This window comes from Cetorhinus maximus, chromosome 24 (assembly GCF_964194155.1).
Source record: "Cetorhinus maximus chromosome 24, sCetMax3.hap1.1, whole genome shotgun sequence".
Lineage (NCBI taxonomy): Eukaryota > Metazoa > Chordata > Chondrichthyes > Lamniformes > Cetorhinidae > Cetorhinus > Cetorhinus maximus.
In genome coordinates this window covers 46,903,708-46,923,108 of record NC_135902.1, presented here as the reverse complement: position 1 = coordinate 46,923,108, position 19,401 = coordinate 46,903,708, and the positions used below count along the sequence as shown (strand labels likewise).

Sequence of the window (19,401 nt, the reverse complement as noted above, 5' to 3'; positions counted from 1 at the left end):
TGAAGACTGGGGAATCCCTGTAGTACTCCCGGAGAGGAGTATGAGCTCTGTTGTTGTAAATGATTAATTCGTACAGCGCTACCAAACACCCACACAAAATAAAATGTTTTGAATGCCAGAACATAGTTCCTACACTATTCATGATGCACAGCCTCTGCAGGTTCATCTATCTAGTCAGTGAGCCATTTAACATATTGCTTTTCACTCAGAGTACCAATGTTAAGGCTACTTGTAATTAAGTAAGCCTATTCAACAAAAAGCTAATATGCTATTTCTAGTTAGGAAATTGAGTTATTGCCAGAACATAGCATCACAGCAACACTGTGTGGATATTAATCTAAGTAACTTCAAAAATGGTATATCGAAATTTGAAAAAGGTATCTCCTCCCTGCAGAATTTCAAATCAAACTAGCTTGCTTGGAAATGGTATTAAATAAACGATTTATATCATCACCAACAGCCAAGGTATTTAGTCTACTTTTTTGACTCCATTTAAGTCCACAAAGAGAAATGTTATAGAACAAGATGATCTTGACTGCTTCACTGCTGTCTTTCTAGCAGGAATGCCAGCTTTGAACAGCTCTGCTCTCATCTCTGTCATGATTTCCAAATGACTAATCACAGCCACGTTCACATCTTATTCCCTTTTTGTTTGTAACTGGATATTTATATTTTTTCAGTTCTGACTAAGCGTCCACACCCAGCATGCTAATCTATCTTTTCAGAAGCTGATGGACCTGTCGGTTTATTCCTTGCACTTTGTTTTTATTCTAATGTTACAATGTGTTCTATTCAGAATACTGATTCTTTACTGGAATGGAGTAAGTATCTTTCACAAACACCACAGGGATTCTTAACCTATGTTTGTACTGCACTCATCAACATGATAAGTGACTGTTCTGGGCGAATGGATCATCATCCTGCTAAATCTGGGCCAGTCTTCTGCTAGCTGATAGTGTGCTCATGTCCTACATGTATAATTTACCTCTGCTCTACAGTATATAGTGCTCAACTCTCCAACTAAAGAACCATTACACGTGAAATGCAATAAAGAGGGAAATCATGGTCTTTATTATCATAGAATGCATATCTCCTCAGTGCCTTCATGATCTTCAAATCCAGTTTGAGTAAAAAGACATCACTAACTCTGTATACTACTCCATATTTAAAGTTTAATTACATGCTTTATTTTCCACAGCTTTGTTCCTTCTTGACTGCACAAATAAGCACAATTTTTCAATGGTTGTTCCCATTCTTTGTTGATTTAACAATCAGAAACAGCTGGATCACAAAAAGAAATGCGCCTGGCTAGTTCCAAGAGGCGATGCTCCATCAAAACAGCAGGGAATGTTAAAGATATTTCAGCCAGTTCTGATTGTTCACTCAGATTAGACAACACTGGTCAGACAGTGGCATTAGCTGGAGGCTTCTGCATTTATTGTTGCTAAAAGACTGCAGAAGTGTAAGCATCACCAGTTCTAGTTGGGTAGGCTGTTCCTGGGATTCCTTTAAAGCCAAGGGAAAATACAAAGATTTTCCTCTGGACTGCCCTTGAGTACTTTGCCTATGTGGTTATTCTTCACATGGTGTATTGGCGAGTTATCCTACCATGTGTGGATCAGAGCAGAGACTAATCCTCTGTTCAGCCAACAGTCACAATGACACACTTTCTAGCAAAAGGTCAGTGGCTAATGATTGGCAGCATGGATTCCAGCTGATTCTTCACTTTCATGTATCCAGAGATTGAGACAAATTGCACTGTGCCGAATGTTGGTGTGTTTGAGATCAGCTCACTCAAGATAGGCCAAGGACCGAATGAGACACTATCCTAGTGTGTGAGCCTCAATACGGTGTTACTGAACCAATCGGGGGAGCTTGAGGAATGTTCTGTTCATGTTTATAACTAGACTTCAATGTTGGCAAATGTTGTTACAACAACAACTTGCATTTACACAGCATCTCTAACATAGCAAAACGTTCCAAGGCACTTCACAGGAGCTCTATGAAACAAAATTCAACACTGAGTCACTTAAGGGATATTTGGAAAGGTGACCAATAGCTTACTCAAAGAGGGAGGTTTTGAGGAATGACTTAAAGGAAGAGGGAGAGGGAGAGAGAGGGGTTTCTTGGAGGGGATTCCAGAGGTTAGGGTCATGGGCAACTGAAAGCATGGTTGCCAATGGCGGAGTGACATTAGGAACATGCAAAAGGCCAGAATTAGTGGAGTGCAGAGACCTCAGAGGGTTGTACAGTTGGAGGGTGTTATATGGAGGTTACAGAAAGGATTTAAAAATAAGGATGAGAATTTTTTTTTTAACAAAGAGACATTTGATGCAATCCAATATAACCTTAGTCTATCTAATCCCTAATTGCCCTTGAGAATGTGATGGTGAACTGCCTTCTTGAACTGCTGCAGTCCATCTGGTGTAGGTGCACCCACAGTGCTATTAGGGAGAGTTCCAGGATTTTGACCCAGCGACAGTGAGGGAATGACGATATATTTCCAAGTCAGGATGGCGAGTGGCTTGGAGGGAAACTGCCAGGTGGTGGGGTTCCCATGTTTTTGCTGCCCTTGTCCTTCTAGATCACGGATGGGGAACCCCTGGCCTGCGATCCGGTTCTGGCTCATTGCACTTTTTCATCGAGCCCACGGGGAGATTTCAAAATCCAGCCCCGCCCTCCTCCCCTGCGTGCTGCACTCTGGACCAGCCTTAGCCACAGTCACCAGAGGCCCAGGCCCGAGATCCTGGAGCAGGATCGCAGGGTGGGAACAGGGAGCTGCCAATTGGCTTGTGAAGTGAGAGTAACCTGCGACAGGGGAAGAAATGGAACAGGACACCCGACTCCATTGTTGGCCCCCTGTTCTAGATGACAGTGGTCATGGGTTTGGAAGGTGCTGTCGAAGGCATCTTGGTGAGTTCCTGCAGTGCATCTTATGGATGGTACACACTGCTGCCACTGTGCGTCGGTGGTGGAGAGAGTGAATGTTTTTGGATGGGGTGCCAATTGAGCGGGCTGTTTTGTCCTGGATGGTGTCAGGCTTCGAGTGTTGTTGGAGTTGCACTTATCCAGGCAAGTGAAGAATATTCCATCGCACTCCTGACTTGTGCCTTGTAGATGGTGGACAGGCTTTGGGGAGTCAGGAGGTGAGTTACTCAACACAGGATTCCTAGCCTCTGACCTGCTCTTGCAGCCAGTATTTATATGGCTGGCCCAGTTCAGTTTCTGGTCACATCTCCAGGATGTTGATAGTGCGGGATTCAGTGATGGTAATGCCATTGAACGTCAAGTGGCGATGGTTAGACTCTCCCTTGTTGGAGATGGTCATTGCCTGGCACTTGTTACTTGCTACTGGTCAGCCCAAGCCTGGATATTGTCCAGGTCTTGCTGCATTTGGACATGGACTGCTTCAGTATCTGAGGAGTCGCGAATGGTACTGAATATTGTGCAATCATCAGCGAACATCCCACCTCTGACCTTATGATGGAAGGTCATTGATGAAGCGGCTAAAGATGGCTGGGCCGAGGACACTACCCTGAGGAACTCCTGCACTGATGTCCTGGAACTGGGACGATTGACCTCCAACAGTCACAACCATCTTCCTTTGTGCTAGGTATGACTCCAACCAGCAGAAAGATTTCCCCCTGATTTCCACTGCCTCCAGTTTTGCTAGGGCTCCTTGATGGCACATTCGGTCAACTACTGCCTTGATGTCAAAGGTAATCACTCTCACTTCACCTCCGGGGTTCAGCTCTTTTGTCCATGTTTGAACCAAGGCTATAATGAGGTCAAGAGTTGACGGACCCTGGCAGAACCCAAACTGACCATCATTGAACAGGTTATTGCTAAGCAAGTGCCACTTGATAGCACTGTTGATGACCCCTTCCATCATTTTACTAATGATCGAGAGTAGACTGATGGAGCGATAATTGGCCGGGCTGTATTTGTCATGCTTTTTGTGAACAGGACATACCTGGGCTATTTTCCACAATGCCAGTTAGATGCCAGTGTTGTGGCTGTACTGGAACAGCTTGGCTAGGGGTGCGGCAAGTTCTGGAGCACAAGTCTTCAGTAGTATTGCCGGAATATTGTCAGGGCCCATAGCCTTTGCAGTATCCAGCGCCTTCAGCTGTTTCTTGATATCACATGAAGTGAATCAAATTGGCTGAAGTCTGGCATTCTGGTGACTTCCGGAGGGGGCTGAGGGGATCATCCACTCGGCACTTCTGGCTGAAGATTATTGCAAATGCTTCAGCTTTATCTTTTGCATTGATGCGCTGGGCTGCCCCCCCCCCCACCCCATCATTGAGGATGGGGATATTTGTGGAGCCTCCTCCTCCGTTGGCAGGACTGCAGAGTTTAGATCTGATCTGTTGGTTATGGAATCGCTTAGCTCTGTCCATCACTTGCTGCTTATGCTGTTTGGCACACAAGTAATCCTGTACTGTAGCTTCACCAGATTGACACTCATTTTTAAGGTATGCCTGTTGCTTCTCCTGGCACTCTTCATTGAACCAGGGTTGATCCCCTGGCTTGATGGTGATGGTAGAGTAGGGGATGTGCTGGGCCATGAGGTTACAGGTTGTGGTTGGAGTACAAATGTGCTGCTGCTGATGGCCCACAGTGCCTCATGTCTCAAGCTGCTAGATCTGTTTGAAATCCATCCCGTTTAGCAGGCTGTTGCTTGTCTAGTCTGTGAGACAGCTCTCCCAATTTTGACACAAGCCCTCATACGTTAGTAAGGAGGGCTTTGCAGGGCGATAGGGTTGAGTTTGCCTAGGTTGATGCTGGCCAGTTTCATTCCTTATTGACTTTGTAGCAGTTTGATACAACTGAGTAGCTTTCTAGGCCGTTTCAGAGGGCAGTTAAGAGTTAACCGGCTGCTGTGGATCTAGAGTCACATGTAGGCCAGGCCAGGTAAGGGCCGCAGACATGGACAATTTCATGGACTTTTTCAAAGCAGAATTTGCTTACAAAAAGGTGCTCCATACCAGGAGTACCTAATGCATCTCCATCAAAAAGGCAAAACAGAAACCCAAGTCTATCAGAAGACCTATATAGAAGCCATAAAAGTGCATTTTTCTTTTTAAATCATAGGCCTGCAAGAAGGGCTTCCTTCAGATCTGCCATAGTCACAAGCTGGAAAGGATGCTGCTTTCCAATCCTTAAATAAATACCACTCTGCGACAGTCCTGTTGCAAACTTCGACTGAGTATTTTTTGTCCAGCTGTTGGGTCCAACATAGCAGATCTCCAGCAGGGCATTGCAGACTGAAGAAAATGAACAATTCCTTCTCACCAGCAGGAGGACTTTTTTAATTAACTGTGCTTTTGGTGGCAGTATTTTATATTGAAAGTCTCCTCCAAAGCAATGTTCCCCTTTAATTATTTACATTTACAAAGGCTTTAAATCTTTTAGACAATATTGATACAATCTTAACATGATATGCCTTTTTGGGTATGAAAATATTTCTATTTTAACACATTATTTTTAAAGATTTAATACTTGAAAGCACACTGAAGGATGTTACAGCTGTTTAGGAAGAAAAATTAAGGACAACAGAAAAATATTGATTTAATTTTTTGCCCGAGGACTGAATTTTAAAAAATTGGTTCAAACCATTTTATGAAAAATAAAAACCTTTAAAGATGTACATTATTAAAGCAACAAGATCCATCAGATGACAGATTTATTTTAAACTGCGCTTACTTATATAGCATCTTTAACATAATGAAACATCCTAAAGGTACTTCACAGGAGCATTCTAATACAAAATACGACACCAAGCCATGTAAGGAGATATTAAGTCAGATGATTAAAGGCTTGGTCAAAGAGGTATGTTTTAAGGAGTGTCTTAAAGGAAAAAAAAATGGGATAAAGTGACAGAGAGGTATAGGGAGGGAACTTCAGAGCTAAGGTCCTAGGCAACTGAAGGCACAGCTACCTGTGGTGAAAAGAAATTAAACTGGGGAAGCTCAAGAGGCCAGAATTAGATGAATGACAATATCTTGGAGGGTTGTGGAACTGGATGAAATTAGAGATATGGAGGTACAGGCCCATTGAGGGGTTTGAAAACAAGGTTGAGAATTTTAAAACCAAGATGTTGCTTGATGGGGAGCCAATGTAGGTCAGTGAGTACAGGGTTGATAGTTGAACAGGACTTAGTATAAATAAGTTTGGATAAGTTTGAGTTTAGAAGGCGGAATGTGGGAATGAACAAGCTGTGCTTTGGAATAGTCAAGTCTAGAGGTAAAAAAGGCATGAATGAGGGCTTCTGTAGATGAGCTGACACAGGAGCAAATTCGGATGATGTTATGGAAATAGATGGTCACCTCGGGGTCAAATATGCCATTGAATGCGAACCGAATGGTTTAGTCTCAGACTGTTCCAAGGGAGAGGGATGAAGTTGGTAGCTAGGGAATGGAAAACAATGGCTTCAGTCTTCTGAATATTTAATTGGAGGGAATTTCTACTCATTCAGTACTGGATGTGGAATGAGCAGTGCGATGATGAGTTGGAGCTGGGTGTTATTACAAACTAACACTGTACTTCTAGGATGATGTCGCTGAGGGGCAGCATGTAGGTCAGAAATAGGAGAGCGGCAATGTTTTCCATTGGATACATGGGTGTATGTGGGATTGTGGGGAGGGGAAGCAAGAGCCAAAACTGTTGCTGTTTTTACATAGTTACATTCTTAGCTATTTCCATGGCATTACTAATGGCATGGATGACACTGTTTTGTAAGGAGAGATGGACTATCCACATCATTGTTCACACAATATGCTGTTCGCAAGGGCAAGAATGTCTTGCCACAAAATGAATGATTGTGCTACTAAGGATATATCTATCTCTTTTAGTACTGTTCACGGACACAAAAGTTTAAAAGAAATTTGTGCATCTCTTTATTTTAGTACCTGCACCTCAAAATTATATAGTACAAATATAAATGTAGTTTTTGATATACAACCAAAATGCATGCCAGTAGACTTTATGGGGCATACTCATGCTGAATCAGCAAAGTGTCTCCTACATTACAACACTGACTACGCTTGCAAAGCATTCCTTGGACTGTTAAACACTTTAGGACATTCTGAAGGTGAGAAATATACGACAGATTTAAATTATTTCTTTCTTAACTCATCTTTGTGTTGTTGCTTCTCTCTCTCTTCTGCTTCTCTCTACAATATTCTCTCTCTCCACTGCTTTGCTTTGCTCTGCTCTCTTATTCTTTCTCTGTACTCTTCTGCCTCCCTGGTCTTATTCTCTTATTTCTGGCTGAGGGATTTGGCAAAACTGGGTCAGGGGTTTGGCCAGAGACACAGGCTGGTGGAGGTGGTGATAGAGATCTGGCCGGGACTTTAGGCTGGGATTGGGAAGGGAAGGTTAAGCAGATAAATACAACTGTGTATCATGTAGCAATGGAACAAATTGGGGAATTCCGATATTGACATCGGGGGCATAATTATAATGCCTTTCTTCCAAGGTTGGATATACAATTCTTATTTTGATTGACATTGTCTCTCCTGCCAATGGAAGATGGCCGCTGATACGCACTGGTCCGCGCATGCGCAGAAAACCAATGACATCACTGCTGCGCCCAGCCCCAACCTGGCACCATCCCTCCGAGCATGTCCTTGTGCAGTCCTCCTGAGAGACACTGTGAAACGATATTATTCTAGAAATACTGCTCATGCATTTTGAAACGAGAGAAAGTTCATGTTGGGCCCTGAGCCTTGGTTTGTTGAGGCTAAAAGATCTGGGCTGCACGCTTGTTTCAGGGTGGCCGAGTCGGTACCAAGACAGAGAAGATCTGTAGACCATTCTTAGAAGAAACACATTCTGTTTATTTACAAAAGGAACTCAGCAGCTACACTCCTGTGCTTACAACTCAAAACTCTGTCTTTACTCTTCAGACTCTGACTCAAGACTACTGGCTACAGAGGTAGCCTGCACAACTCTGCAACTGGGTACCAAAATCATGTGATCTTCCATTACAACATGTGTCTTAAAGGTTTATTACACATCAGGTTACTACAGTTCACATGCAGGAAAAGTAACAGCCTTAAGGCATTCTTAATGGCTCCATAAAGTTAACACAACTGTTCCTAATCCACTAGATGGAGAAAATACCTAAACTTAACTATTTGAATCTGTATTCAACCAATAATTTAAAATCATGGCTTCACATTTTTAACCCCCCTGATTGAGATGAAAGCGGATTAAATAGGCTATTTGGAGAAAAGTCACAGATTGTAACCTGTCTCATTAAATGTGTTACTTTTCCTGCATATGAACTGTAGTAATCTGATGATTTGAGCAGCGCCATCTTTGGTCCTGTCCGCTGCCTACTTTGTCACTCACAATGATGTCACGGAGTAACACACCTGAACTGCACATGCAAGGCACTGGTAACAAACACAACCTTTAATTAATTTGTTTTAGCAATTAAAAGTCCATTAAACTTTGGTGAAATAATTCCAGAACTGGGGCTGTATACATTTGGCTCATTGTACGAATGCAATTTCTATTTCCATTCATGTCAAGCAAGCAAGGCAAAGGTAGCAGAATTCAGTGTCTAAATATTTATTGGGTTTGATGCCAATGTCAAAATATAAGCTGAAGTTGTTCAAAGAAAAAGGTGGGGTTCATATTTAATTATAGGTAATTAATCTAGTTTTCAAAAGATAAAAAAATCTGATTATTTAGGTTTGTAAGCTGGACTTGGCAGAACTCCAAGTATTTTCAAAGTTAATGAACTGACTCAACAAAGAGATTTGATTTAATGGTAGAAATCCTAGATATGTAATTTATACATTGTACATAAAACTGCACTTTAAGCTATTGTTTAGGAAGCAAGCATCCGTTTGAAGACAGAAGTCACCACAGAATTTCCCAAACAGAAAAAGTGCATAGAGATGAAAGAGGCAAGTGTAAGATTACATTGAAAAATATTTGTACAAGTTACTGCATGCATGCTAAGCAGCAGGAGCAACATGCTATAGACACAGCTAAGCAATTCCATAAGCAATGGATCAGGTCAAAACTCTGAAGGCCTGCCACATCCAGTCATGAATGGTGGTAGACAATTAAACAATTAACAAGAGAAGGCGGCTCCATGGATATACCCATCTCAAACAATGGTGAAACCTATCATGAGTGCAAAAGACAAAGCTGAAGCATTTACAACTAGCTTCAGCCAGAAGTGCCAAGTGGATGATACATCTCTGTCTCCTTCTGAGGTCTCCATCATCATAGAAACCAGTCGTCAGTCAATTCGATTCATTCCATGTGACATCAAGAAATGACTGAGCACACTGGATACAGTAAAGGCTATGTTTCCTGACAGCATCTCAGCTGTCGTGCTGAAGACTTGTGCTCCAGAACCAGCTGAGCCTCGAACCAAGCTGCTTTATTCCAACATCTATGATGGAACCTCCTGATTCAATTTACATAAATGAGTTGACCAATGCATAGATAGCTTAATATCACAGTCTGTCATTAGACTCATCACACTGAGTGACATGGCAAACTGTGGGAAACTGCAGGAGTATGGGACAGGCTAGGGAAGTGGGAAGGTAGAAAGGTGACAAATGCAATTCAATATATACAAGTGTGCAGCAGCATATTTTGGGGATGAAGTGGGGGGGGAAGGAAGAATGAAGGAGAAACAGAATTGAAATATTACCAAAAATGGTACAACTTTCAAATAAAGCAGATAAACAGAACGATCTTGCTATATACATATCTACATTTTTTAAAGCTGAATTGTTGTCTGCAAAATCCATAAAAGGTCAAATGGTATTCTGTGTTTACATATCAGGACATTTAATACGTAAGTATGATGAAGAATTACGTATAGAAATTTACAGCATAGAAACTGGACACTTCGCCTGACAGGTCTATGCTGGTGTTTATGCTCCACACAAATCTCCTCCCAATCTTATTTTATCTCACATTACCATATTCCCTCTTTCATTTCTTTCCCATGTATTTATCTATCTCCCCTTAAACGCATTTATGAAGATTTTGTACAGGATATTGCTTAGGCTATCGGTGGAATACTGTCGTCAGTGTGCACTGGGCACTATTACCCATTAGGTACGAGAAACATGGAAAGTGAGATATCAGGGATGAGGGGGGTACATTTATGACAAGACTTGAATGATTAGGATTGTACTTACTACAGGAGAAAAGATTGAGAGTTTTTCCACTAGTTGGAAAATTAATGAAACTAGGTCATAAATTTATGATTAGTATTAAAAGCTTAAAAGAGGTTAGAAGAATTTCTAATGCAATTATTGAAAGAGTTGATTCAGATGTTAAAAGCTTTTAAGAGCATGACAGTTTCCATAGTATTAAGGCTTATGAAATGGAATCTGAGTATGTAAGAGGGAATTAGACAAACAGAAAAATTATACTAAAGGATTTGGGGAGAGTCGTTTGAGTAAGATGCTCTGGAGGAACAGTGCTGAACAGTCTCTTCCCAAAATTTCCATGATTCCATGTTTTTAGTTGACAAATTTAAATGAGGCAGGGTATCAGTGGCCTTTACAGAGTCAAACATACCCACAGGCCAAGGTCGGAGGAGGTGACAAACTTTGAAATTATAATTTGAGCATAATGACGGATTACTGTGTATATTGCATTCTATGACAACTCTGATCCTAGTAAAAGCTTTTAACATCTCAATCAGTTCTCAATGGTGCTATTTCATTCCCTGCTCTCTCTAGCAAAACATTCAGTCCAGTACAAAATTTGTCATAGTTCAACATTATTAACTTACTGACTACTCAAAATATTCAGTTATTAGGGCTCATCAGACAAACTGATAGGGTGACTTACAATAGAATGTAACTGATCTCTAATTCCTTCTGCAGATCACATATTAAGTAAACATTCTCCAATCTACTCAGTACCCACAAAATTCAGCAGGAACGCAGTGATAAAAGGTCTTCCTCCTTCAACTCAGTGAAGCCCTGCATTCTGTACGTAGTACCAACTATGCATATTTCAGCAGCTAAAGATGCCAGCAAAAATGTAAGCACTCACTTTACTGTCTATATTAATTCCCTTGGTATCAGTTGCTCATTAAATATTCAGACTTGTTTCATTATTTCTAGCTTATACACAGGATGCTGAAGAGTAAAAGGAGCTTATTTTATAAAGTACTGCTTGCTAAATCTATAATATATGCTCAGAGTCCCCCTCTCTCAACCAGGCAGGCTTTTATGTACTTTTCTCTTAGTGGTTTGACTTTACAAACTTTTCCAGCTATTTAAGCAGAAATGTGTTTGCCAAAGTTCCTGTAATAAGTTTAGTATGTTATTTTTTGCATGCCTTAAGTTTTCCTAAAGCAGGTAGAATCGCAGAATGATGCAGAACAGAAGCAAGCGATTTATCAAAACAGCAGTGCAAATTTGAACAAAAACAATGTAAAATACTCATTCACAAGCTAATAATTTTTCTGCATTGATATCAGGTTTCAAATTAGAAAGCTTTCTTCCTCCAGTTTCGGAAGATCTAAAAGAAATTAACTGGTTATGCCTAATTATTTATGAAGATGCAAGCTGTGCCTTCCATGACCAACATCTTGCAGGCAATACATTAACCCAATAAAGGGCAGGCTAGCATTTTTGGCCCATAATATGTATTATAAAATAAGGTTACTTAGCTGTGGTAGAACTTTCCATATATTTTTCAATATTAAGTTATTTTCCAGGTATTAATAAACAAGCTAAGTTCTCTCAAGACAACATTGTTTCATTTTCATATTCAAAACCTTTAATTGTCCCATGGTTAAGTAGCACTTTCCCCCATCATACAAACTATCCACCACAAGCCACAAAACTTGCTGCTTTTTAGAACTTTAACAATACTATAAATCTAAACCACCAGATCAAATGAAAAAACTCAATGGTCTTGGTACATCAAGTTCAAATTGATTCGGAGATTAAGCATATGTCATCCTTTCAGAACTGATTAACCTAGGTAGCATATGCTTGGTTGGATAATGATTCAGAATTGGCTATCCTATCAAAGACAAAATGTATCTAATTTGCTCCATGAATAAACAAGGACCTCTCAACACAATGATGTCAATATTGTCCTTCAGAAATACATGTAACAGGATGAGACAAAAGAAATTGTAATATCATTTAGGCATGGGCTCAGGTGGCTTAGTACATGAATTTACACAGCTCCAAATCAAGGCAGAAATGGGAGGGAGCAGAATAGGTAACTGCAAGATCAGGATTCATTCCTCCACTGTTGAAAACCTCACAGGCAAATTGAAGTAGGCTTTAACTTTTGATTCAGCATGTGCTAACAAGTATTGCAATATGCAACAAAAATGGGGTCAACAAACGTACCAAGCATTTCCTGCTTGGCATTATAACCACTCCTCAAGTAAGTGATTTTCTGAAGGCCAAAATGGTCTCATTATCCCTGTGCCTCCAAACCATCTCTGTGAACTACACCGACAAATAAGGTTTGCCTGGGAAAGGGCATCAATTCTGATTTATCCATTTATGAGAAGAGGCTTACACAGGCAGGACAGACAGGAGATCTAAACTTAATGTTAAGATGGTCTGAGGTTTGCAAACTTTCATGCCCCATAGAAAATTTATGACTTGTGAACAGAAAAGCATGGATGAATTTTTAAAATATTTTCTTTCATTGCTATTATTTGATCTTGGATGTCCATAATGGGAAGTAGCTGGTTTTTACGCAGAACATTTACATAAATTTGGTGTATGGAGCATTTGCAGGCATGAGCCCTCATCATACGATTAGTGACACAACATAAAGATGCAGAAACAAATCGCTCAATGCCAAAGTTACTCAGATTTTAGGTTTGTTTAATGCCAAAAGATGTTTTAACGATGGATATTTATTTTCATGGGAAGTTTTTTCGTTGCACAGCATCAGGAAAATTCAAATCTCCATAAAAATAAGAGTTTTGCAGTATTTACGGGTCCCCACAGAAATTCATGGAAAAGACAGAAAATTTCTGGCACAGTAAGGGGCCTGGGCCAGTCTAATCCCACTTTCAAGCTCTTGATGCGCAGCCCTGTAGGTTATGGTACTTCAAGTGTATAGCCAGATAAGCAGTGAGTTCCTCATCTGTTGTATCCCTCCAGCTGCAAGTCAGAGTACTTACTTACCCAGGTGGTGTCTTACAGATGGAACGAAAAAGAAAAGAAACACTCATCTTTCAGAGTTAATTGGGTTTTCTTGGAGGTCAGGGGTTAAATTACAGCACTCGAGAGTTGGAGTTCATTGTTCTACTGCTTTAGCAAGCAGGCCACCCTGTTTGATTTATGTGGATTCCTTTTCATCTACACAGAATTAAAATTAATATTCGCCTCAGGTAAAAGATTCATGAGAGTTCATAATTTGCTTTTTTAATAATGAGTTTGGAAAACGTACACTTTGTCAAGTACCCAGTGTGCCAAGGCGAGAAATTGATACTCTGGTTATTTATCATTTAATTTTTACATTACTTGCGTTGACTGATCATGATTTATTTAACAAGAAATTGTAATTAAGGTTGTTTCTACTCTCTGTATTTTTTAATCTAGGTCCTAACTGGTTTCACATTGAATCATTAGGTCAAAATACATAGAAATTGTAATCTGGAAACTGGGTATTTGGACCACCCAGTCAATATTAGTGTTTACCACCCCCAACAATATAAGCAGGTTTTAGAATAGGTTTAGGAGAAGGTTTCCAGGAGAATGTTTGTAGGTTGCTCTTTTATTGTCATAAGTCTAACGGTCTTAAGTATGTTTCTCACTCCCACTTGTAATGGGGAAAGTTTGAATTTGATTTCTGCAGCGTTTTACATTCCATAACTTCCTAATATTTTTGATAGTTATATCAAAGACCTTGGCTGTGTAGACCAATTATGCATATTTACCAGAAATTCATTATTAGGACAGCAATTAACGCGGAACTCTTTCTTGCCTCTGCCCTTAATAATCATGCACTGATGAACTAATTAACCTAATCCATTTTACAAAACAATTTCAGCTCAATTTTAATTACTTACGCACTATCATGTCCATGTCCTTTATTGCTGTGACTCGAGTCAAATAGAATTGTAGCGGCTGTAAGAATTTGCATAAATGCTAATAAAAGCACGTGCATACAGATTTATAGAAGTAAACTGATTAATGTTGGGATATGATTTGCTTTGAATTTAAAATTGAGAGGATGTTGCAGGTGAAGCTAGATTTCAAAGCGCATAATAGTCACATTTTTGTAAAATTATCAATCAAACCAGTTCATTGACATGTAAAATTTGAAGCTTTGATCTCATCAAAGAACATGCAAGACCAAGAATATTTTGAGAGGTAACAGGGTCAATGAGAGTAATGCATTTGATGTAGTCTACATGGCAGAGGTGGGACTCAAAATGATGACCCTGGGATTAAGAGTCTCATCATCAACCAACTGAGCTACCCGGGCTGCGTAGAAACTCCCTGCACAAAGTCAAAACACTGGGCCTGGCTGAAGGAGGCTGCACTCACATAAAATCTCATTGAGATTGCAATCCATCACAGATTGATCTGGAATGAATTGTTGCTGGCAAATTATGTTTTTCTGTGTACTACACTGAAATACTGCAGTCAAATTCCCATTAGAATGCCAATTGGTGGTATCACTAGCAACATGCACACATGCAAATATTGAATTTTATCATGAGAATTCCCATGGGAAATGCTTACATTGCAGGTTCCAATGCACTGAGAGACTATAGAGTCAAATTCCTGCCGCCTTTCGCAAATGCACGTGTTAGCAGTCGCAGTGTGGGTTGAGTGCACATCTGCAATTATTCCAGATGCCTTTCCAGTTAGGAGTTACAGTGACTGTCAATATGAGAGACAGCGTGTATATGAATACGCATGTAAATTCTCTCAAAAGGCACGAGGATAAAGCCATCAACTGATACAGCCAGTAAGGCAAATAATCTTTAAAATCCCTTGTTATGCCTTGCTTAGCAAAACTAATCACTCATCAGCAAAATGAAGAGCAAATATTGAGCTTTAGACATATTGTACACATCTAAGCATGCCGATATTTAAATGATCATCCATTTTTGAGGCACCTAAGAGTTCCAACATTTTCAAAAGTATATAAAAATCATTCTTCATCTTTCTGCACTAAAGATGACTGTACCAGGATTTTTGGACATGGTACATGGTTTCAGAATCAATCAATAGTCTTTGTTCTACATTACTGAGTTTTGTTTTAATTGACAAGTGCAAGTGAATGACCTAAGGCTCAAAGTGTAGGATACTATCTCAGTTGAAAGAAAAGTGGACAAAAATAGACAAATCAGGGTTAGGCAATTCCAAGTTTGGGCTTTTAAAGGCTATATTTTGTAAAAGGAAGACTGGAGATAGGTGCAGAGGTCCAAAGTTTTGAAGTCCTGAAAAAGGAGTCCTTATTTTAACTATTTTGTGGGATGCTAGCGCTGCTGGTAAGGCCAGCAATTGTCGCCCATTCCTAATTGCCCTTAACAAGGTGGTGGTGAGCTGCCTTCTTGAACCGTTGCAGTCTATTTGGTGTAGGTACACCCACAGTGCTGTTAGGGAGGGAGTTCCTGATCTTTGCTCGAGCGACAGTGATGGAACGATGACATAGATCCAAATCAAGATAATGTGTAGCTTGGAGGGGAACTTGCAGGTGGTGCTGATTCCACATGTCTGCTGCTCATGTCCTTCCAGGTAGTAGAGGTTTGGAAAGTGCTGTTGAAGGAGCCTAGGTGACTTGCTGCAGTGCATCTTATAGATGGTAAACACTGCTTCTGCTCTAAGCCAGTGGCGGTGGGAGTGAATGTTTTAGATGTTGGATGGTGTGCCAATCAAGCGGGCTGCTTTGTCCTGGATAGTATTGAGCTTCTTATTGTTGTTGGAGCTGCATTCATCCAGGCAAGTGGAGAATAATTCCATCACCCTCTTGACTTGTGCCTTGTAGATAGTGGTCAGGCTTTGGGGAGTCAGGTGGTCAGTTGCTCATCACAGAATTCCCAGCCTCTGACCTGCTCTTTCAGCCACAGTATTTAAATGGCTGATCCAGTTAAGTTCCTGGTCAATGGTAATCCCCAGAATGGTGATGGGGGAATTAAGCAATGGTAATGTTGTTCAATGTCAAGGGGGCAGGTGATTAGATTTGCTCTTTTTGGAGATGGTCATTGGCTGGGACTTATTTGGCACGAATGTTATTTGTCACTTACCAGCTCAAGCCTGAATGTTGTCCAGTCTTACTGCACATGGACAAGGACTGCTTCAGTATCTGAGGAGTCGCAAATGGTACTGAATACTGTGCAATCATCAGCGAACATTTCCACTTCTGATCTTATGTTGGAGGGAAGGTCATTGATGAAGTAACAGAAGATGGTTGGTCCTGCAATACTACCCTGATGAACTCCTGTAGTAATGTCCTCAGTCTGATATGACTGGCCTTCAACAACCACAACCACATCTTGCTTTGTGTTAGGTATGGCCCCTTCAATTTTTTTTAAGGCTCTTTGATGCCACACTGGGTCAAATGCTGCTTTTATGTCAAGGGCAGTCATTCTCACCTCACCTCTTGGATTCAGCTCTCCTGTCCATGTTTGTATCAAGGTTGTAAAGAGGTCAAGAGCAGAGTGGCCCTGGCAGAACCAAAACTGAGCACTGGTGAGCAAACTATTGCTGTGCAAGTGTTGCTTGATGGCATTCTCAACGACACCTTCGATCACTTTGCTGATGTTCGTGAGTAGACTGAAGGGGCTGTAATTGACCGAATTGGATTTGTCCTTTTTGATTATAGTACATACCTGTGAAAATTTCCACATTGTCAAGTAGATGCTGGTGCTGTTGTTGTACTAGAACATCTTGGCTAGGGGCGTGGCTAGTCCTAAAGTACAAGTTTCCCATACTATTGCTGGGATGTTGTCAGGGCACATAGCCTTTGCAGTACCTAGTGCCTTCAGCTGTTCCTTGATGTTACGTAGAGTGAATCGGTTAGCTGAAGACTGGCACCTGTGATGCTGGGTATCCCAGGAAGAGACAGAGATGGATCATCTACTCAACTCTTCTGGCTGAAGATGGCTGCAAAAGCTTCAGTCTTGACTTTTGAATAGATGTGCTAGGCTTCCCCATCATTGAGGAAGAGGATATTTGTGGAGCCTCCTCCTTCGGTTAGTTGTTTAATTGTCCATCACCATTTATGACTGGATATGGCAGAACTGCAGAGGTCAGATATGATCAGTTAGTTATGGGATTGTGCCCCATTGTCTATAGGCATGCTGCTTTGACTGTTTAGCGTGCATGCAGTCCTGTGTTGTAGCTTCATCAGGTTCATACCTCATTTTTAGGTTTGCCTGGTGCTGCTTTTAGCATGCTCTCCTGCACTCTTCCATTAAATGTTTTATAAAGTAAAGGTGTAAGAAGTTAAAAGAACAAGCAGCATAGCAATTTGCAACGTAGGTGGAATGAGGAGTGAATGTTCTTAAGACCAACAAGCATGGTGCTATTAATTTAAAAAAGTATTGGAGTGTGTTAATCTGCAGGCGAGAGGAGAATTGCTTTTTCTTATATCCTACAGTAGGAATGGGCTAAGAATGTCTATAACAAAATAATTTAGCATGGAATAGGAAACCAATTTTTTCGCAAGCAGCTTTAGCATTGGAACAGATGTGGGGGTTCCGGGTTTCAACAGAGTCCAGAGAAGGCAGAATGGTCAATAATATTGCACCAGAAGGACTAAGTGCAGCCATCAAAAGGTGGCAACTGTCAAAAACAAGTTAAATTCACAATTACATATTACCAAGATATTTCCAATACAAAGCTCGTATAGTAAAGACCTGCTCGATAAAAAAATAATTTATTTTAACCAGTTAATCCTATTAAATAAACATGATACAAAGTATAAAGCAGCACTTCAAGCTATATGACAATTGCTGATCGCGATCAGATAAGATTTTTAAGGGATAAACTGGGTGGAAAGTTTAGAAGCCTCCCAAAGGCTCATTTGGGCGAATGAGCTATACAGACTGTCAAGTCAGCTGATTTTAATTGAAGTGGTGTAAGATGTACTGCTTATCATAGCATCCCTGGGATACAAAGGAGAAACAATAAATTAAGGTCCTTGCTCCCAATCAAAGCTGGGAAAATGCATGAACGTGAACATGATTAAGGACCAGGGGTGTGCTGCTGCTGGGCCACACCACAGCGCCACTCTGCACCTCCTATTTAAAGGTTTTAATATTCATGGCTTGATGGTAAACTCTCCTTTGCTGATTGGCCACATGTTATATGCCTCACTTGATTTTTCTTTCCACTGATCTCAGTGGAATAACTGCCTATTGTCTGACTGGATTTTAATCCTCACTTCCTCCAATATTGAAGTTACGTGGTTCTGGGAGTAACACACGCCGGGAGATTTGTCTCAATGATGGCAACAATTGGAACTGGAGGGAAATCCTCTCGCAACCACCTGCGGCTGAGTGACTTGTGACACAGAGGCTGCTGGCACATGGACCATGTTGAGTGGATTCTGCCTGCAGTATTATGTAGGGTACAAGGGCAAGTTTGACCAAAATTTCCTGGAGTTTGCGCTCAGGCCAGATGGTAAGGGTTGACTGGAATGTCCATGGTGTGGCTGTGAATCCCGAGTCGGGGGAGATTAAGAGGTGGCGGAGGGAAGGCCAGGCCCAAGGTCCCGGGTTTCATGCCTCTGAATGTTTCTGAGTCACCGTGCAGCAGCAGCAACCCTCCTGTACAGCTCCCGGATGGTAAAAAAGATACAGTCCTTACAACTTCCTGCACACAGCTTTCTCACAAACAGGCATTTCAAGGTCTTTGAAACTCAAAGTTCCTGAATCTAAAGTAGCATCAATATCCCCAAACACCCTGCTGTGTTTGCCTACTGTGATGGCCTGAGGGTGTGAAATGCAGTATAGTGTTTGTATTCCCTGCTGGCAACTTTACATGGAATTTACAGCACAGAAACAGGCTATTTGGCCCACCTCACTTATTACCTTCAGCTTATTTCTTTCTTGTGTGTTTATCAAGTTCCTTGAATGTACCTATAGAATGGTTACAGTACAGAAGGAGCCCATTCAGCACATTGTCTTTATGTCATTTCTCTGTAACAGCAACTCAGTTAGTCCCACTCCTCCACCTTATCCCTGTAACCCTGTAAAAACTTCTCTCTTCAGATAATTATCCAGTTCCCTTTTGAAAAACACAACTGAATCTGTCTCCATCACATGCCCAGGTAGTACATTCCAGATCCAAACTGCTTGTTGCATAAAGAAGTCTTTCCTCGTGTCGCTTCTGGTTCTTTTTTAAATCACCTTAGGGCTCTCAACCTTCTGCCGACGGGAACAGTTTCTCCCCATTTACTCCT

At 41.0% G+C, this 19,401-nt stretch overlaps 1 protein-coding gene across 3 annotated transcripts in view; it reads right to left on the bottom strand.

Moving 5' to 3' along the window:
• Positions 1 to 19,401, bottom strand: part of rptor (regulatory associated protein of MTOR, complex 1) — a 427,059-nt gene that overhangs the window by 14,003 nt on the left and 393,655 nt on the right. Inside the window, exon 29 of one of the 3 annotated variants that reach the window (XM_078571170.1) lies at positions 18,602 to 18,774. The exons of the other annotated variants lie outside the window; for them this stretch is intronic. Coding sequence (XP_078427296.1) covers positions 18,609 to 18,774 — 166 coding nt within the window. The 3' untranslated portion in view covers positions 18,602 to 18,608. Of the gene's footprint in view, positions 1 to 18,601; positions 18,775 to 19,401 lie in introns of those variants that run through there. 3 annotated transcript variants of the gene reach the window in all.